We start from the raw sequence: 22,590 nt of genomic DNA, 5'->3' as shown, positions 1-22,590 counted from the left end.
AATATTTTAATATTACACAATGAGGTTTTTATACATTTTTGAGTACAACACTGAATTCTGTTGAACGAGTACACAGCTGGACGAGGGGCTAGCCGAGACTGATAAAATGTTTTGCAGCTGTGTCCAATAGTATCAGTATTGTTTACAACAATTTATAATGACCTTTTATTTCCAAATTCATGACATTTTAACAAACTTCGTTACTTCAAGGACGATAAGGAATTGATGTGTCTATGGATATGGATATTTAGAATTCTGAAAATGAAAGCGAGTCTGTATGGGGTATGATGTTTCTTTGATATTTAGGCTCTGGAAATTGAAGTGAGGTTAAATTGATAGGTTTAGATCAGATTATGTTTTATATTGGACCAACATGTGGTTCAGAAGTTCTTTAGTTAATTTCGTAGGGTGTGAAATAAACAGAAGTATATCTGACTTTTTATCTTCATAACTAAATTTACAAACAAAATTCTTCATATCACTTTAAACATATTTGAGAAGAACGTTTTCTTTATTTTAATGGCACCATAATAGATATATTTCGGAGTTGGCAAAGACTGTTTGTAAGCAACATACACTAACCGCATTTCTGTGATTTAATTATTTAAAGACAGACCGCTTTAAAGATACGTTTCATTATTATCATAAAAATACAATAAAATAATCTTTAAACGGTGGAGAAATATTTTTCTTAAACAAAAATACTTCCAAATAAGTGGTCTCATTGAGCTTAAATACGCGCCGAAGCAACACATCACTTTCAGTCGAGGTCATGTGAGTATAATAAGTCACTCTACTCTGATAAGATAAGGATAACAATTATGTTAGATGCCGGATGAACAAGAACAAAAGTAAACAAGACCGAATTGTAAAGCACTTACAGTAAAAGGAACAACAGAAAGTTTTATCATATGTTTGGCACATCAACCCACAATTATCAAAATCAGTAGAGATATGGTTTTAACATTTTTTACTACTACTATATACATAAGACAAGAAGGCCAAACATTACCCTTATATCGCCCTTATATCGCTTACTTGTCTGTAAAGGCTCGTAATGAAGTAAAAATTTATCAATAAATGAAAAACAGGTATTCGGTCTAAAGATATCTCATCTTATACCAAAGTTCAAATCAGCATCTGAAAAAATGCAAATGTAAAAAAGTCAATGACTGCTTTGGACAATCAGTTATTGCAATGAAAATCACTGGTTGGAAAACAATGGTTCCTATTGAAATCACTAGTTGCTATTGTAGTCACTCGTTACTATGAAAAGTCAATGGTTGCTATGGATGCCACTAAATGTATAAAAAAATCAATGGTTGAAATAGAAATCATTGGTTGCTATGAAAAGTCAACAATTACCATGGGAATCATTGGTTGCTAAGGAAAGTCAATTGTCTAAATTATCAAAGAATACAAGCATTTCATAGCAGAGTCTGTTATATCACTGTCTAGGTAAATTTGATAATATTATCCAATATTTAATGCACCATTTAGATTCATAAACCATTGTAGGAAATTTTCCTGTATCACCAAGTACAGGATGCATGTCTTCTTCATTAAGTTTTTTCCAGTTTCATTATTGTTTTTCTAAAATAAAATGTACTTCTCAAAAGCAGCAGTCTGCACTACGCGTAACAGATCATTCACTTGATAGGTTTCAAATCATCTTCAAGTCGATCTAGTCGTTCATTTGCTAACTTTAGTTCGTCCCCAGCCATTTCATCACACATCGTATTTATATTCTTCTTTGTTGTAACATATGCGTTGTGCGCTGAGAAAAACATGCCAAGAATTGGCATTTGAAATCTCGTTAGATGAAGTATGTCAAAATGAGGCGGCTTAAAGTTAAACTTCTTTTTGTAGGATTTTAGTCTCCCTTTCAGACTCATGCTCGAAGTTTTCAATTCATTTGCCGTTTTATCAAGCGAATTGTCATCAATGCAAAACCTTTGCTGGCAAATAGTACGAATATTAGATAATGACTTATGGCACAGTCTTTCTGTAAGCGCTTGTGTTGGCACAAATCCAGTCAAAACAGAAAGTGCTGTTTGGAATCCAAAACCATTTTTGTTCTTTTGTTGATTTTTGTGTACTTCTTTCTGAACATTTTGTTGTAGAATTGACCTAATGGCTTTTCCTTTGATGCTGAGCATATCTTTTAATTTCTTATCTAAATCAGTAAAGTCGTACTTATTTCTTTCTGGAGAGCTTACCAGGTAAATACCTGTAACTGAAGCTGGTAGTCCTCCTTCATGAATTGTATTTGATAAGTTACTTTTAATTTTGTCTAGACATGCCGTTTCAAAAAACGTGTCTGGATGATCTCGTTTAGCGTTCATTAGGTCAATGTCAATTTTTGTTCGAACAAAGATGATATTTTTACGTATCGCACGTAATTCCTTTCCAAGCCATATATCATTTTCAAGAAATCTTCCAGCAGAAACGATCAATACTACGTCAAATCTTGCGAAATTCATGTCTTCCAAATATGCGTCTTTTCTAAATTTTTCTGTACCAAGGCCAGGTAGATCCCATATAGCTACATTTGCGTTTTCAGGATATGTATATTTACAGCCTTCTTTTGTTGTCTCAACAACGTCAACAGCGGCGGCACCTTCATCCGTAGGCTTCAACTTTCTTAGAGCATTGATGAGACTGGATTTTCCAACACCAGAATTACCTGACACAGCAATATTTAATTCAAGTTGTGCCCACTTGTCAAACGAATCTTTGATGTACTTATTGAGGCCATGTAGCACGCCTAAAGTTACAATCTCTTCTTTCAGCAGCTCGTCATCAACAAATGATCGAAATTTCTGTTGAAAAGTAAAGTAAATTGATTTAAATTTATTTAACGATTAAGAAAAATAAAGTTTGTAAGCTTATTTAATGTGACTGCTTCCTTTTTTATTTAATCAGGTATAATACGATATAGATCTTGGATTGCTTCCACATTTAGGACAATAACTGTATATAATTTAGATAGTGTTTCATTTGCTGAAAACAATGTTATCTCTATGATTTTACAAGTTTTAAATATAATAATATTACGGTGTTAGTAGTTCGTACCATAGTCGTAAAATAAATTAATGAATATTTTCAATTACTTACGTCAAATTCAAGATCTTCAATCGAGCTGTTAGATTCGCCTCGACATGCACTCTGACCACTTTCCAAAGCACCACCTTTTTCATCTTTACATATTTCAGTTTCTTCGGAAATGTAGTCGCTGTAAATTCAAAAATTGAATAAAATATAAAATTAATTATAAATATCTTTACTCTGCAATATGCTATTTATTATAAATATTGCTACCGACCTTGACAATGACATTTTAAAAACTGGAAACACCTTAGACTTATGTTTATTTATCTTATTCTAAAAATATCGTTCAGAATGTATCAGTTACACTCAATTTTGGAAAAAGTGGAGTAGTCTCTTTACAGTTTAGGCAGTTTTTATAGTGCATCATACATATTTTTCATTATGATTTATCAATTATCCGTCAATGACCATTTTAACATCCAATCTTATGAAATATGTTGCACATTCGATTCAACTTGAATGAAAAACCGAAATGACCATAGTGTCGCCTAAGTTTTCAATGTATAATTGTAATATCATTATTTTTTAGTTTTATTTTGCAATTGAATAATATGTGTCACATTCTACAGTGTACCTGGTATCCAAATATTCAAACAACATGAATATTTAAAGTTATATCGTATTTTCTTCAACGAATCAATGAAAGGACGGACAACACTGAACTTTAATTTGCCAAGCACAATGTCAAAATATCGTATTACCCATGACATGTGTAAATAAAACATCATTTTCCTCTTTTATTTCTAAAAACATGTAAAAGTGAGTCTAAAGACTGTTCGCGCATATAGTGAAATTGACGAAAACCTTAAACTTGTACAAATATTAATTGACACACTGTGTTTGAATCATATCTTAAATAGATAATTCAGTATTTCCGGATTAAAAACCATTTTGTTGTCAAATTTTTTATGTTGATTTCAGCTTTCAAAGCTTGAAAATAAGATTAATAGCCATTAATATAATATAACCTAATAAACATAGAAAAATTTCAGCCGGGACTCGTACCACGGGTCTCTGGATTGCCAGTCTAGTATACTAACCACTACATTACAGCGGCCGTTGCGTTTACTTTTACCGCATTTGGCTGACTCAGTCGATTCTTGCTATTTTTCTATGTATAATTTCCCGCTCATGACTTTCTTTCTTTCAAAAAGCATTGTTTGTACAAAGACATGTTTGTATGTTTCTAAATACATGTTGTCTGATTATATTTTAAAAATCTTATATGTTGCTGTAATTTCGATATTTGTATTTTGATATAAAAATGTGGTACTAGTAACTCATCATCAAGAGATATTTTTTAATAAGATTTTACCACAATTTATTTAAAGACTTTACATCTCCATTTAGCAAAGCTATATATTGTTGACTTTTTAATTTTCCTTTTGGGTGTATAAAAATATTTATATCTAAGTAATTTTGACAGTTTTCTCTAAATTGTATTTAAAAACAGTACATTGCTTATAGTCTTAAAAAATTCAAAATTGATTTTTTCCATATATCATAAAATATTCTTCAACCCTGACTTTTATGTACAGGGATTTAATAAAATGTTGTGCTTGTGTTCAAATACTTCTTCTCTATTGTTCCTGATCTTCTCTCTCCATAAAAAACGGATGAACTTAATTACTTGTTGAATGTCTACAAATGTTCCTCTTATATTTATCTTTCAATTTTTTAATACTGTAGATATCACCGTCATTATCATATAAATCAATAATAGATTTTTTATTATGATGTTTCCAATTGTTAAAATGTAAATTTGTGTTATGAACCAAAATGGTGAATAAAATATATCTTCCATACTTTCAATGTTCACTTTTTTGCAAAAGTTAGCCAATATTTTCAACAATTGTTTGCGGAAATTATTTGAAAGTTAATCTAATGAATTCTCAGTTCCATGGAAAAAACAGTTGTGTGTCATCTGCATCTAAAATTGGATCTCCTTGTACAAACCCACTTTACTTAAAAGAAATCTAATAATTGGAAATTTTGTATAAAACAGGTTTCCTATCCATTTTGGAAAATAAATATCCATTAATTGAAAGACGATCCAATATTGAAAAAATCTAAAGTTTCCCGGGTCAATTTTCAAGAAACTGTATCAAACGCTTCCTGAAAATCTATAGATAGCACAAAACTCGTATATCATTTTGTTTGGTTTCAAAAAGAATATCATATATCAATCTTACACCTTCTCGAGATAAACCTTTTAGATCTTGGCAAATAATATTGTTTCGAAACCCTTTCAGTCTATTTGCTATAGCAGCAGAAGCTATTTTGGCATCGTCTCTACGCCTCTCTATAAGGATCACTTCTTCGTCGGATGTCTGTCTTTCTGGCTGTCTGTCCACCTGTCCGTCCGTCATAAAACTAATCCGGACTACTGGTTCCATTTCATCCAAACTTTACAGGAGTAATCAGTACTAAGTCTCATTGTGCATATCATCAGCATTTTCCGTTTTGTTTGTCAGAGTTTTGGCCCTTGAAAAAATTCATTTTTAAAGTTTGTGCGGACAACTCCTCTTATACCAATGATGATAGTTTACAGAATTTATCTGTAGCTCAAATCCTTGCGCATATTTTACAGGTTTTCGGGTTGAATGATTTTTGGCCGAGTTATGGCCATTGAATAAACAAGAAGGCCAAGATGGCCCTAGATCGCTCACCTGACCCATCGAACTCATCCAAACAATTACCTAGACAAGCATTCTGACCAAGTTTCATGACAGGTGAGTCAAAAATGTGACCACTAGAGTGTTAACAAGGATTACCCATATTTGAGTAGTGTAACCTAGTTTTTTACCCCAGGTGACCAATATTCGAACTTGATCTAGAAATTCTCAAAACAAACTTTCAGACCAATTTCCAGGATATTTAGATCATAACAGTAGCCACTAAAGTGTTAACAAGATTTTTCTATTTTTAGCTCCTGTGACCTTGTTTTTCATCCGAGATGACCCATATTTAAACTCGTCCGAGCATTTACCTAGGCAAGCATCCTGTCAAAGTTTGATGATAAATGAGTCAAAAATGTGACCGCTAGAGTGTTAACAAGGTTTTTTTTCTCTATTGTTAGCTCCTGTGACCTAGCTTTTCACCTGAGATGACCCATGTTCGAACTCATCCGAGCTATTACCTAGGTAAGCATCCTGACAAAGTTTGATGATGATTCAATGTGACACAAATGTGACCGCTAGAGTATTAACGAACAAGTGTGGACGGACAACGGCGACAGACGACGGACTTTCAACGATCCTAAAAGCTCACCCTGAGCTAGCTCAGGTGAGCTAAAAAGATGTTTTTTTGTGTGTTGCCAGTTACACAAAAGCTGCTTGTCCGGACTACTTCTCGTAAGTTAAGTAAACTTGACATGAATTATCAGTACCAAATTTCGTTTTGCATACCATTGGTTTTTCATGGTTCAATAATTTTTGTCGGAGTTATGACCCCTTTAGTCATTTTTAAATTTCGTTCGGACTTCTCCTCTTATACCACTTATGCAATTTCAATTAAACTTTTTCAGGATTTATTAAGGAAATAGATATTAGTTCATTTATTGCTGTAGAATAACGCACGGTTTGAGTTCAAATGGAAGGAATATATTCACGAAAGCCGATAGGCCTGAGAGTGATAAATTTTCAAGCATTTGAAAGAAATACCGTGCATGATTATGCTATAATGCACGCAAAATTAATATCTATTTCCATTCTTAGACGTCAAGAAAAATATAATTGGACTTAATGTTTGGTGGTTAAATTTGTTTTCGCCCAAGAGTTTCCAATAGAAACTTTCTTCAAAGGCTGTTCAAGTTGAAAAGAACTGTCGTTTAGTCTACCGTTTGCAAAAACATTTTGAGAATATCTAATTTTGAAAACGTTGATAAATGTGTTTGTATTTATCTAATTTTATACCTTTTATTATTTTTTTCAAGCGAAATCAAGAATTTTTACAGTGAAATAAATGTGAATTTAAACTGGTGTTCGACACTGAAAAAGTGTTCTTGTTTTGACGTTTTTTTGCACGCGATGTTTGGCGCTACATAGTGACGTCACGTGAACAACACTTAAAACGTCTGTACAGCCTTAAAAGTGAAAAAAGATATTGGTGTTCGGATTTAATTTCTTAGTTAAACTTTTTTCTTTCATTCTAGATAGATTTCAGAACAAAATTCAGCTGAAAATTTTTGGTGTTTTTTTTTTCTTCAGATTTTTCAAACAAAATGGCGCCGTCAATGTGCCGGTTCGCAAATACAGCGGGAGGAAGTAAGTATGTGAGTGCATTGTTGTAAAATATACCATGCTTCCGGCCTTCTTTGTTTATATCAGAGAAATTTCCGATAGTGTTACAATGATAGGTCAAACACTTGTGCATATTACACAGGTTTTCCGCTTGAATGAATTTTGGCTGAGTTATGGCCTTTGAATAAAAAGGGTGTGATCAAAATTGTCCGGACTACTCCTTTTATACCAAAAATGCAATTTCAATGAACAGGATTGATTGGTAGGTCAAGTACTTGTGCATAAAAACAAGGTTTTCACTTGAACGACGTTTAGCTGAGTTATTGCCATTGAATAAAAAAAGATGTTAAAAAGAAGTTTAACGGATGTTTCTGCGGATGTCTCTAAATTCAATATTTCACCATTTTCGTGTTTAAATGTTGAATTCTGCTTAAGCCGGTGCTAGGGGGTGTGGACGGTAACTTGCACTTTCCATTACCGTCCATGAACAGGCTCAATCAAACCGAGCCTGCAATATTTTCAATTTTGTCGTGTTTGGCTTTCTTTAGGGATTCTGTATTTCTCTATTTTTTTGCCTGGACTACTTCTCAGAACCTACTGGTGCAATTTCATCAACGATGATCGATACCATTGTTAGTTGTGCATCTCATCAACAGTTGTGAGTTCATTGATTTATGTCAGTGCTTTTTCTCCTTAATGATTATTATTTTAAAATGTGTCCGGACTACTGCTGTTATACCACTAATGCTATTTCAATTAAAATTTACAGGATTGATAGGTGGGTATATTACACAGGTTTTAAGTTTGAATGATTTTTGACCAAGTTATCATAAGGCTATCATGAGGCGACACAATTGGCTCTAGTTCTTCATAAAGAATCATTCTACTTTTATTCGGATTAGATAGACACGTTTAAACACCTTCTTTCTGTGTGACAGTTGAACTGTCTTTAAAGAAGCCAAAATTAAGAGCTTTTTAAAAGAAAAACAGAGAGATCATTCCAGACAAATTAAAAAAATTCAACAGTATAACCATCTTAACTAGGACATTTACCATTTTTATGTTGTTTAAAACAATATTTAGCTCATCAATAGTCAGTCCACTCTCTAACTTTGGAGAATCCGGTGCATTTCATTTATTGTCATTTTTCTCTATACTGTTTATTACAGGAGTTTCATCTACATCTTAATTATCTGTTCATAATTTCTCGAAAAAATCCATTTGGAAATTGAGTATATTTTTCATATTTCAAATTTCTTCATTGCTTTAAATAACCAATTTTGTTATTTATTTATTTGTATAATATCAGTTTTCAAAATTTGAAAAATATCTACTAGGTTATTCTCCTTAATTTTCGTGTTGACATTTCCATCCTAACATCACTCCTTCTAACTTTGATTTCTGAAACATTTCGACAATAGATTTTCGGATATTGTTTGTTTTTCTAATGTTTGAATATTTTTTCGTAACCCTTTTTTAGTTTTTCTAATTTTTTTTTCTTTCTGCTCTTTATCTTATTGTTTTACCTCTAAGAACAACCAAATACTTTTCAACAAAAGTTGGGGTTAACATCTAAATCTGGATCTGCATAATAACCTTCAGTGCTATTTTCTGTTTCATGTAAATAAAAAAATGTAGTGTATTTTTAACTAGATTAACATTAGATTAATTTGTGTTCGGTCATAAGAGAGCAATAAATTTCCAAAAACCTTTTCCCCTTTCATTTTCAAATATTTAATTGTTAATAAAACACCTGTGTTTATTTTACAATGAATAACATATTTCATTATATCCTAATTCACAAGAAAAATCTAACAATGTTTGCTTTCTTGTCGGATATTTGTTTCCAAATATAATTCATTTTCTGCAATTAATATATTTAGCCGTTTTTGAGTATTTCCAAGCCCTTTGCAATTTTGAGAGTATATGGTTAACTCATCAACTATAAGGTAAAAGAAAGACACAATTGTCCTTTAAACAACCTAAAAAATAATTGTACGACCGTTGAATATACTATTTTTATTTCTTATTAGATTACTGAGATTACGGAGAAAATCGTTTTAAGTTTCATATTATGAAAATCTTTGTTCAAACTTACAAACGTTTAAACAAACAAACAAACAAGACTACAAAATTACTTGTTTGTTATATAACTGTTGTGTATACAAAGAAACACATATATTCGTTTTAACAATCTACTGAGTGCATTCAGTCTAATGTGTATGTGCGTTTTTAAAACATATTTTCATTGCACAAAAATGTTCCTTATATTGGCATGGATGTGCTCAATTCCGTTGAATATTATCTGCCTAAGATGATATTAGTTAAGTAGAATTATGACCACTATTTACAAAGCAAACATTGCTCTTGTAAACTTTGTGTTCGAGCAGATTGCACACTTTTGTACGAGCGATGAATTCATACTTCCTATAGGACAGAACATTTGCCATATTATGGTACAACTCTTGTTGCAAATGAAACGCTTTTAAGAAGTTAATTGTTTTTGACGATTCATAATGTGTCAATCATTCATAGTATTCCAACGAACTAAGTCCAAGTGACATGCCAGGAAATATCAGAAGTTAAGAGGTCTCTTGAATTTCTCTTTTAATATCACTCAAATATACATTACTATTCATCGTTGTTTTATGTTAGTGCTATAAAGTTTACACATGTGATTCATTATATGTGAACACTATAACGGTATGAAAATAATTTGGGTTAATCATTATTCAAGTCGTATTTGTACTAATTACATGAATATATAAGGAGGACATGGATGGTTGTAAAAGAAAACTAATGTTTTTGTGTGTTTACTTGTTCGGAAACCATACTTGTTTGTGAATAAATAGGAGAAAAAATATCCATAAAAAAAGAATGTTCATTTATAATGTGCCATTATTGCCTAACATCTGTGATTCTTAATGGAATATAAATGTGACTTTATTGTCCCTTTTTTTATACATTGTAAATAAATTAATTTTGAAAATGCATGCATACACAAACAATTTGCAAACATGCAATGCCATTGTAAATTATACCAACAAAACACGAAATAGGTAAACGTAAATATTATGCATACATTTTTAACTAAAGACCTTTTACAGATTAAGTGTGTTATAATGTTCTTCAAACAAAGTGACATACCTTGATATTTGGCTACAATCTTTTATTGCTACGTAAATTGATTCTCTTTGTGACTGCTCATCGGTAAGTACGGAAGGCTCTGATATGACAGATTTTCTATTTGATGAATTGTCTGAATCCAGCACTCTTGAACATCAAAAATAAAAAAACAATTAGATGACGCATAAAAATATTTAACAATAATACTCTTAAGTAAACTTGCACAACAAAGGAAATTAAATAATTTCCTAGAACTCGGTATTTTCTATGCAATTCGATTTTTTCACCTTGTTATATGAGTATTTATCAAAGCATTACATTTCGCCAAAGCTTGTCTGCCAATAAAAAAAGCTTGTCTGCTTTTTTTCAAAATATTTACCATGCAGTGCTGTATCTCAACTGTGTGTATTAATTTTATAACTTAAATAAACCGATTTAATGGCCCGGGCTATTTTCATAATGCGCATGCGTGCTCATTATTTTGTTATGCTTCTCGTGTAAGTAAACATTAAACAAGTGCTTCAAGTACATGTTTTATGGCCATGATGACGGCAAAGATGTTTTGATTATAACTTTAGGATTTTAACGTTCTAATATGGAGGAATGGGAGAGAATTTGACCAGAAGGGATAAAAAAAACACATCACCTTTCAGCTTTTAATATACAATAAATCCGCAGAAATATGTTTAAATCTAGTTGATGTTCCTATATCGATTTTATTGAACAGTTGTTTATTTTGCGTATTTTTTCCATGGCGATATAGCAATTTTATAACTGCTGCACAAGTACATATATGTATGTACATTTGAGGTTGCGACACATTTTTTGTTTTTATCATAAAACAGCATGCCTCCATATTCTTGCTTATTTTCATGAAAATTTTGAAAATTCATTAAAAGTAAAAAATCCACCTTCATTACCAAAAAAAGGGGGTATAAATATTCAAATTATCCCCTACTGCGTTAGTAACGCAGAATAGTTATGGTGATTTTAATGCAACTTCAGTCATAAATCCCACACAAAATGTGAATCATTAATTGAACCTTGAATCTCTTCTACTTTTCTCAAACTCTTAAATCAATAATTATCAAATTTGATTTTCTTGAAATATTTTGGCTCATCTTGAGGCAGGTAGCTTTAACTTTATTAAATTTTCTCCATAAAGTATATAGTAATTTTCTGGCAAACACATCATAATTTTATGATAACACTTCTGGCAATAAAGGGGTCAAATGTTATGTGCTACGTAAATGTTATGTGTCGTAATGTGGCAGAGATTTAAGTTGTCATTTTTGAATTACAAGGGAGTTAGCACTACAATTTTAATTTCAATGAAAAATTGTTTTATTAAGGTAACTTATTTAAACTATGATATGGTATGAATATGGTAGAATGTCAGTTTCAATGTAGTTTTTTTACAACGCGTTAATATCTGCCTATAGCGATACACTGAAGTGTATACAGTTATATTTAGAACTGTTGCTGTGCGTATAAAATTTATATAAAAGCTAGAAAATATGTTATGATCATGAGATATTTTATATAAGTTAGGGAAATCACACTTATATGTGTAGCGTTTATTTTTTTGTTCAGTAGAGAAATTGTTTTTGTTGATTTGTTGAGTTGGTTGAATTTAATTGTGGTGATCTTAATTGATCAGGGTTAAGTGGTTGTAATTAGTTGTTTTGGTTGTTGAGTTATATCTGTTTGGTCAGAAAAAAATGGTTGATATTGGTTGAATGTTTGGATTTTGTCGTGTCAAGATTATATTAATTGATGATTTGTTTTTAATGATATCTGTAAATATTTGGTGCTTTAGTTTGTTTTTTTCTGATGCTGATTAGATTTTATGAAGTTTATATTTTTAGTTGAATGTTCATGGTTTATCTTAGACTTGTGAAAATATTTATTTATGTGTTCTTCATTTTGTGGTGATTTTATTGTTTTGTTTGATTATATAAGGTGTTTAGAGATTGAGCTCGCCAGGTGTCTACTGTTGTTTCGTATTAAAGGCGTATATGTAAAAAGATATTTCGTATAAGTGGCTGATAAATGATGGGTGTTTGTTTTGGGTGTAAATAATGATCAGAGTTCTTTGTTTTGGGTGTAAAGATAATCAAAGTTTGTTGTTTAAATGTATATACAAGTATGGATTGGAGATAGAAAAAGATAAAAATACCTTAAAAAATAGTGTTTACTAAACAATTACATACTATTTTTTTCCAAATGAGAATATTTTAAGTTTAAGTCAGGCGGTGCTGCCCAGCCTCCATATCTCGGAAATTGGTTCTTGTTTTAATTACTTAATCTTTCCTTAGATTAAATAACATCAAGGCAGTCATTCTCCTGACAGAAAAAAATCTGACATATGTTTGCGGTTCGGATCGGAATATCCGTTCCACGGCAAGGGATTCAGTATTCAATTTTGCCGAAATATTAACATAAAGTGCTGTAACTCAACTGTATATATTAAATTTATACGTTAAATGAGCCGATTTTTTGGACTCCGTCTATTTACATAATGCACTCGATTTGAATGGACGGGGCTAACTGTAAGTCGGTTTTAGGTTGTTTACAGAGTTCTTTTTCAAAAATGAATTTCTTAAAAATCTGTATTTAACCTATAACTTATACTTAAAGCACGATTGAATAAATGCAATTAATGTATTATCAGTTAGGGTCTGAACATTGGCTTCATTTTGCTTGGCTGAACAATAGCATGTGGAATTATTGACAATGAAAGTTTAAACCCTTAACATTAATTCTCCGTTTTCTTTATCCACTGAACATGCAATGGCAATGCAATGTTTAAAGGTCCTAAAGCATGTTACAACTATAAGCAAATCATTGTTTATAATTGTTTTTTAATAAAAAATATACAACTTGCCTTATGCAATCCCAAACTTTATGAAAACAAGTAAAGATAAAAGAATATTTAGATTATTTATGGAGCACCCATTTAAATAATAAAACAGTGTGGATTTCTTAAAGTACTCTTCATTTATAATATATTTCATTAACGTCTATATTATGCAGTAAACTGGATTTTTTTACTATTGTCTCATTTTTATATATTTTTTCGAAATGTTGTGAAGGTATTTGAATAACTTGCTTTGCACGTTTTATTTGGGTCTAAAGGCTGTCTTGGCCAGCATTTTCCCACTTATATATTTTTTTGTCTGTCTTGCGATACTTATGTTACAACAACAAAAACAAAATCATTTGCAAATGTGTTTTTGTCCCGGCACAACTGTTCGACAAAGCTATCATGCCAAAATGTAAAAAAATATTTGATACACTATACAGATTATATTGTTGGCGTCCGCGCCGAAGCGCGGCGCCCCTTTATGGAACGAAATCAGATTTTGTGAAAGGGCGACAGCAACTTCTCGAGCCTTTTAGTCGGTCATAATAAAAGCCGATCATTCCGATCGTTATGAGGGAAATGTCGCGATATGTACAATGAACAGCGAACTGGAGGATTTCGCAATGCAAACATTTTCAAATGCAATAACCTTTTCCGTCTCTTCGTTTTTTATTCATCATTTTGTAGTACACAGTGGGTTAACATGGTATGTTAAAATAGAATGATGAGTTGATGACCTAAATATTCCGAAAATCTATTTATAGAGGGATGTACTCCTATCGGTAATTCCGGTCTCTCCCGGTCTATTTTGACCGGGATACTAGTGACCACACGTTTATTAGATGTTTGATATCGTTACAGAACAGAACAAATATTTTACAGATAAATAAGCTTTTTTCCAAAATGAACGTTTGTCACTTAGGTTGGTTACAATAATTTATAAACATAGATCAACTCTCAAATTTATTGATTATTATTATACATAAACATACAATTCGAAACAAAAAAACCAACAACAACACCAAAAGCATGTTTCATTTTATCTATATGAGATAAAAAACAATAAATATGTACAATAATTGTGAAAAAAAGGTACATTTTTATGGTTTTTAATTAAACACTATCAACTTTGAAACATTTTATTTAATTTGTTATTTGTGTTTAGTAAAGATGCCGAGGAAGTATTCAAAGTTACAAACTGGATTTTATTAATTATTTAATTGATTGATAATTTAAAAAATGATAAAGAAAAATACAAATGTACATGTACATGGTTTAAGAATAAACAATATTATATATTGAAAGATTAACCATAATTTACTGACTTTTTCCAGTTAAGTTTTGACTTATACTCGTCGGTCAATATGAAAATTGAATTCTTAAAATTTATTTTACAATTTTAATAAAAAAGAGTAGTAAACGTAAAAAACTCAGTATTAAAATAGCACATAAAAACACAAAAAAGAGAGGAAAACAATATTCATAAAATCTGTATTTTTATTATTAAAATAGGAATGTAAGACAAAACCCCACCAGTTAAAACCCCACCACTCAAAATTTTATAGAGTGGACAAAACCCCACCACTAAATTTTATAGAGTGGACAAGACCCCACCACTTAATCTTACAGAGTGGACAAAACCCCACCACTTCAGTTTTATAGAGTGAACAGATACCTTAAGAAGGGGTCTTCGCTAATAGCGATTACATAATAAGGGACAATTTCACAAGTGTGGTGTTGATCATGCGTTACACATATGGATTATAAATGATTGTATACATGTATATCCGTTGCTATTAATAATCACGATCATAAAGAAATAACAAGTAATATTCTAATATCTAGCATGCCAATCAAAGTTCATAATGAACAATGTCTTCCGTCCGTTTATTCTGGTATAAACCAATTAACCATTGAAAAGTTTATAAGAATATCTTGACATCATATGTCTACTAGTTCGTCTTCACTTTCTGCATTTCTTGCTTGGACGCCCTTTGATGCTTTGCATCAATGCTTTTCTTGTATAAGGTTTGGTTTAAGTATGCTAATAATCATACCATTTCACTGTTTACAACGAGTCAGCGATACACTGAAGTGTATCAGATTTCAATGTACAGTTTTATTTATAAACCTGTTGCTGGGAGTATAAAATATATCTACATGTAAAGGTCAAATCGTTTAAGCTAGCAAATATGCGAGGTTTAGAGAGATTTTACATGAGTTTAGGAGAGACACGCTGATAGTGTGTAGCGTTTATTTTTTTGTTGAGAAGAGAATTTGTTGTTTTGTTGGTTTGTTGAAGTTGGTTGAATATAATTGTGGTGATCTTAATTGATCAGGGTTTATTGATTGTAATTAGTTGTTTTGGTTGTTGAGTTATATCTGTTTGTGAAGATATAATTGGTTGATATTGGTTGAATGTTTGTCTGGTCAAGATTATATTTATTTATGCTTTGTTTTGAGGATATATGTAAATATTGGGTGCTTTAGTTTGATTTTCTGATGCTGATTTGATAGTGTGAAGTTAATATTGTTGGATGAATGTTTGTGGTTTATACTGTATCTTAGAGTTGTAAAAATAATCATTTCTGTGTTCTTCATTTTGTGGTGATTTTATTGTTTTGTTTGAATGTTGAATTCTGCTTAAGCCGGTGCTAGGGGGCGTGGACGGTAACTTGCACTTTCCAGTACCGTCCATGAACAGGCTCAATCAAACCGAGCCTGCAACATTTTCAATTTTGCCGTGTTGGGCTTTCTTTAGGGATTCTATATTTATCTATTTTGAGAACATTAAAGTAGGACTATTTTGAAAATGGTTATGATAAATGGGTCGCCCGACACCGACAGTGGATCGAGAAACACGGAGAATACTTTGAAAAACATTTTTTTAAATCTTGTAACGTCATGACGTTTATGACGGCGTGCGCCGGGTATGTATAGGAAGCATTCTTTAAATTTTAATAACTTGGTCAGTTTTGGAGGAATTTTGATTTTATTTCGCATAGACACACATAAAAGGTGTATTGACTTTTCCCTGGCTTGACGACTCTATTGTTTTATAATTGATTGAGTAACAGACTTTGTCTACGATATTTTGGGACAACCCTCGTATATATTGATTTGAGATAGAAACAGATAAAAATACCTAAAAAAAGTGTTAACTAAACAATTACATGCTAGTTTTCCAACTGAGAATATTTCACTTTCATGTCAGGCGGTGCTGCCCAGCCCCCATATCTTGGAAATTGCTTCTAGTATTTATTACTGAATCTTTCCTTAGATTAAATAACATCAAGGCAGACATTTCTCCTGACAATAAGTCATTATAAATCTTGATTATATTTAAGAACATTTTCCTCTAGATGTTGTAGACAAAATATGGATGATCCAGAATTACCCGGATTTAATTATTAGTCTGATAATTTTCATTTTGTGTTAATTACAGTTATACTTGTGTAAAGTTTTCTGCTTCACTATTTCAAAAAATAAAATAATATTTATTTAATATCGTACAGTGCCTTTCAAGCCCGCCTTAAATAATCATGGAAACGCCACAGCGTACTGATATAACGCGATAAACTAAGAAAATTTATAACAGTCAAAGTGCCTTTAACCATGTTAACAAACATGGACGGTATTTATACTTCACCGTAACTTGATGTAAAACCTGTAAAAAAAACATCACATTTAATGTCCCCGTCATTTAAGTTTTTGAATCGTTTGCAAATCATGTTTCAACGGTTTGTAGTCACAAAGTTTATTTATTCGAAAATGTCATGGCCATCGTGCCGAGAAACGGCGATTTCTTGACAATTTGTTGAGAATTTAGAAAGTCTCCATAAGAAATTTGTTTTTACAAAATAACAAAAATATATATATTTATTGCAAATATCCAAATGTTTTGATTTTATTTATTTATCAAATTAAGAACTAATTCTTAAAATAAATAATATGTAGTATTAGAAAAAGAAGTCAAAAGAAAAGACTAATTCACCTAAATAAGTTTTTAACTTCAACATTAATGACGTGTCAACATATTTAGACGTAAACTATATTAGCTTAGAAAATTATGCGCACATGTTTTTATTTGTGTTTTCTTGAAAAAAAAAGGATATATTTGTACAATATAGTGATTATATAAACTTCAAATTATATTATTAAATCTACCGCATCATTCCCGGTAAACGGATCATCCCTCATAAACAAGTTTTCACAAAATCGTTAAAGACATAAATGGAAATTCTTTTTGTCTGCGGTATGAAAATAAATAAGATCATTTATAAACAAATATTTTCATGTGGTAAAAAGCAACTGAATTTAGAAATTACTCACCTCTTGCGCTTTTTTATTATGTCCTGTTTGGCGGCACCTGTTTCTTTTAATTGTTTTACTGGTACATCTTTTACCCTTTCTGTTTCTATTTTAGATGGAATTGTTTGCAAAAGCAAATCAATAGATCTGAATATTATGAATATTAAAGCAACAAGAAAAAGACACAAACAAAAATTTATCCACCACATCATCTCTGTTACATAAAATCTTCCTAGTTTAACAAGCCGACATATTTTAAATGTATGCAGTTTTACGTGATATGTAACATGTGCACAAAGATAACAGCGTTATGCTTAACTGACTTTATAAACATTTTAAACAGCAATGTGAAGCAAATAGTGCAGTTGACTTCCTTAAATATTTAATCTTAAGATTGTACAGGTTATTTAAATTACATGCTTTGCAGAGGCTTTTGTACTGATACATCAAAATATTTTCTTGAGTTTGAAAACGAGTTGCATATTCCGCTGTGAGCAATGTAACGTTTCAATATAGCTAAAGCAATATGTCTGCTTTTTCACAATCACACCATTCGATAAATGTTCATCTTCAGAGATGTCCTATTTATAAACATACACCTCGTGTATCCATGCTTCATGTGGCAACAGTGACGCATTTATTTGTCAGGCAGTATAAACAATACCTGTCGCCCGAAACTGCACGCTATACTGATAGTGTCGGAAAGGATAAATAGTAAACGGAGAATTATTCGACGCCGCGCGTCTAGTAGATATGCATAATGGGGACAATTTTAGACTTGATTTTGTATAATTTTTTTTGTTTAACAAAATCACACAGTTTTCAAATTTTCTAATAAAAATAGCTTTACTGATGTACAACATGTCACAGAGCTTTAAGAGGGATTAGAATAAACGTTTAACTGAAGTGATATAGTCATGTTTGAATATCATATTCTTTTTAACATTATCTAATTTTATCTACATAATAAAGAACGTACCAATGAGTCAGTCTATAGTCGATCGTTGTACAACATAGCCGTTGAGAGAGGTAACGACTAAGGCAGTGTCACTCACTTCATTTGCTTCACCTCTGTTGAAGTTCTGCTCCGCCTTAAATTGTCGCCAAATTTAATATGATGCTCCGTATGCTAGCATTTAGTCTTCGTTGACGGGGTGGAAGGAACCAGGACAACTTTGTTCAATATCACTTAGTGTTGTCGAATCATTAAATAACAAGTTACAAAGCCTTAACCACGCCCTCTATCAGAGAGGCGGTAACTCTCCTCAACCACCAGGTCAACGCGCAGAATAGTTCGTCCTCAAAATCATTCGAACATTATGCAATTCGTACCAATATTTAAATGAACATATTCTCGGCAAATATTGAAATGTCTTAAATTTATTTTTAGTATACCAATCATTTTAATTTTACTTGTTATCCAATTTATTTTGCTTCGACCAGACGTTTCAATCTTTGTCGCAACAGACAAACATTTCAGAATTTTATACATGGCATTACTTTGTGAATTTATGCATAAGATTATACTTTTTCACAAAAATATGCAATTTAATTATTAAACAATGAGCACATGCCAAGAACATGGAGAAAAAACTGGTTTGTGCTTCGGATATTCAACTGTAATAGAGAAATATTTTCAATGCTGATTGACTGTTCACATTTTTGGCGGCGCCTTTGATGTGCAGCATCAACATTCAACTTGTTCTATAATAGTTAAATCAGATTTGACTGCTCAATATAAGTTGGAAGCGAATACACATAACTATTTGAGAATAGGCCAGAATTATAAATCTAAAAGGGAAAATAAGCATTGTAAAAATGACATTCACCATTATCTGACCTATAGAAATGCATTTCAATTTTAAAGTTATTTAGTTTTCAGTAAAAGTTTGTATGACATTTAGCCCGTACAAAAAGTTTTACCATGAAATATAGAGGTCAAATGATTCGACAAAATAAATTATAAGGTTACCTGTTCCTTTGAAATGCACTGAATCTATAAAATTGAACCAGAATTAACTGTTTGAAATAATTACGTTTGACACCTGTTTAAAATACTGACTTCAACAGAATAATTTATGAGTGAAACGTAAAGGCTTACTTACTTAACGTTAAAGATCCTGTATGTTTTGTGATTAATATTGTACCTTTGTGCATACTTTTTTTTTCTTTTTTTTTAATGCGTTTATTTAAGGTCGCCGCCGGAAAGCCCATATGGGCGACCGTACACTCAAGTCGGGCCATCCTAGGGCGTCCCGCCGAGATTTTTTTCCAGCTTTTATTGGTGGAGGAAGGCCCCAGGTGCCCCTCCGGGCATTATTTCAGGCACGAGCGGGCACCCGGGTAGAACCACCAACCTTCCGTAAGCCAGCTGGATGGCTTCCTCACATGAAAGATTTCGACCCAAGTGAGGATCAAACCTACAGCGGTGAGGGACCAGTGATCTCAAGTCAGCGACCTTAACCACTCGGCCACGGAGGCCCGCACCTTGTGCATACTTTCTCTTTCTATTTCAGTTTATTTATACTCGGCGCCGGAAATTCCATATGTCCGAGAATATAGCATCATTGCCGGTCCACTAAGGTAATCACATCGGGGACGTCTTTGTCAAGCTGAATCTTCCTGTAGCCTATTCTTCGTTCGTTGGTGGTAGAGGAGTACGACAATACTGGCCAGGCATCAAGTTCCATACTGACGATAACAAAAACGGCTCTCATTAGCGCCAACCCTCCAGAGTTAGTCACGACAGGTCAACCAATCACCTCTGGTACTTAAGATGACTTGACCTTGACCTGCCGTGTGCCTTCTCCGCGACGTGCACGCCTCTGGAGGGATTTGGAGAAGTTTGTTGTGCATACCGCTCTTACAATAAGTTATATATTTATGTAATTATGCAAATAAAACAAGTTTCAAACATCGGAGAATATATAAAATATATACTGCAAATATTTGTGCACATTATATGTAATCAATTTATTATATGAATTAATTTCTTATTGGAAAATTTAACTTCGAAATTAATAGAAAATAAATTTCTAATTACCTCCCTTTATTTATATGAAATGTTAAATTCGGTAATATCTTTATAAATAATGCTTATTGAAACTCACAAAATTGACAAATCTTAATAAAAAAAATTGTGTAACAGGATCTTTAATGCCGCCGGTAAGCTGATGTCCATTTTTTTTTTTCTTTGAAAAGTTGAACTACTAAAAACAATCTGTTGAGGGTATTTTATAAAACAAGCTTTCCTTATTAGAAGTATTTTAAAGCCATGCTTTCCTTTTTTAACCTAACTCGCATTGAGGATAATTTTCTAAATGATAACTTACTAAATCCTGTATTGAATATCTGATGGAATTTGCATATTCAATTTGACGCTTTTGCAACAATGATTTGTGATGATCATGCGTTCCAATTTCAATCTTATGAAAATATAAAAGTACTGTTTGTAACTTAAAATGTATTGTTACCTGTATAGAACATTGTCTGTGCAAGTTTTTAATATACTTAAGGGGACTCGTATCTTTATTTTACAAAAAAAAAAAAAGAAAGAAAAAAGAGAGATTTATTGAAATAAATTCATTAAGATGCATCAGTTAATATACTGCGTTTCAATCAACACTACTAGTACTTGAAACCAGAAATATGATTCCCCTTGCATTTATGGTGATCTTAACTGATCTGGGTTCATTGGTTGTATTTAGTTGTTTTGGTTCTTGAATTATACTTGCCAATGTTTGTTTGATATTGGTTGAGTTGTATTGGGTGAATTTGTTTTGTCAATGTCAAGATCTCAAAATTGATGCTTTGGTTCTGAAGATATCTTCGTAAATATTGGTTATTTTGGTTACAGTTGTTTTCTGATGCTGATTGCATTTTGTGAAGTTAATGTTTTTTTATTAAATTATGTGGTTTATACAGTTTCTAAGAGTTGTACAATAATTCATTTGATGTTCTTTATTTTGTGGGGATTTTATTGTTTTGTTTGATCATAAGTTGTTTGTAGCTTGGGCTCGCTAGGTGTTTAGTATTGTTTCGTTTAAAAGACAAATACGTGAAAACGTTTTAAGTCAGGCGGTGCTGCACAGCCTCCATATCAAAGTTTTTATTTTACTAATTCCTTAATAAGATTAAATAATATCAAACAGTCATTCTCCTGACACAGGTGTCGAATTGAAATACTCTTTTATGGAAGAATTGTAGGTAAAATACATGTTCTGATTTCACTTGAAACGTATAAAAGGCATCGACAGCATGTAAAAAAATAATACAAAACTACTCAACAGCATGGCACTGATTTTAATATTAGTTTGTATCCCACGTAGCTCAAATAGTATTTTACCTAGAGTCATGAAACTTAACAGATATGTTGTTCAGGATGTAACGTTGAGTACCTAGGGTTTCAATTTTAGATTTATTTTGTTTTGTCATAGTTATGGCCCTTGATGTAGTAAAAATTTACAATTTTCAACTTGGGTCGCACGTACGACCTATACTCATGAAACTTTACAGGAATGCTGATTCGCATGTGTAGCTGTGCACCTGGGTGTTTGCGTGTAGATGTATTCAGTACTTACTTACCTTTAATAACTTGTTGTTCCCCACCATATACTGATGGTTAGTGAGACAAGTTGTAATACCATACTTATATGTGTTTAAGACATTAAATTATTAACATTGCTGTTACAATACTGATTAATGGCTTAGGATGGATGTTTTGCTTACAAAATGTTTGTCTAAAAATATAAAACAGTCATAACTGGACAACACACCGGTAAATTATTATGTCATTCAGGAATCATTGTGCCCTTATCGATATACATGTAAATCAATTTTCATTAAATGTTTCGTTAAAAAAGCTACTTAATCAATCACAAAGAGCATTATTTCAGTAAATGAACACATTTGCTCATAAGGATCAATGGATTACTG

At 31.9% G+C, this 22,590-nt stretch overlaps 1 protein-coding gene across 2 annotated transcripts; it reads right to left on the bottom strand.

The window, feature by feature from the left end:
- Positions 1-582: 582 nt before the first annotated feature.
- Positions 583-18,137, bottom strand: LOC132725160 (interferon-inducible GTPase 1-like). Of its 2 annotated transcripts, XR_009625016.1 has the most exons (5): positions 17,677-18,137; positions 10,500-10,625; positions 3,118-3,235; positions 1,537-2,822; positions 583-1,051 (listed from the first exon to the last, which is right to left on the bottom strand). XR_009625016.1 is itself a non-coding variant. In XM_060710249.1 (4 exons), exons 1-4 carry the CDS (start codon positions 17,865-17,867, stop codon positions 1,650-1,652), a joined length of 1,608 nt encoding a protein of 535 aa, XP_060566232.1. In that variant the 5' UTR covers positions 17,868-18,137; the 3' UTR covers positions 583-1,649. The 2 variants fall into 2 exon arrangements, 1 of the variants encoding a protein (XP_060566232.1); XM_060710249.1 differs by having other exon boundaries at positions 583-2,822.
- Positions 18,138-22,590: the final 4,453 nt, after the last annotated feature.

The sequence above is a fragment of the Ruditapes philippinarum genome, unplaced genomic scaffold (assembly GCF_026571515.1).
Source record: "Ruditapes philippinarum isolate M1 unplaced genomic scaffold, ASM2657151v2 ctg12727_1_1_1_1, whole genome shotgun sequence".
Classification (NCBI taxonomy): Eukaryota; Metazoa; Mollusca; class Bivalvia; order Venerida; family Veneridae; genus Ruditapes; species Ruditapes philippinarum.
This window is presented reverse-complemented; position numbering and strand designations above follow the sequence as displayed.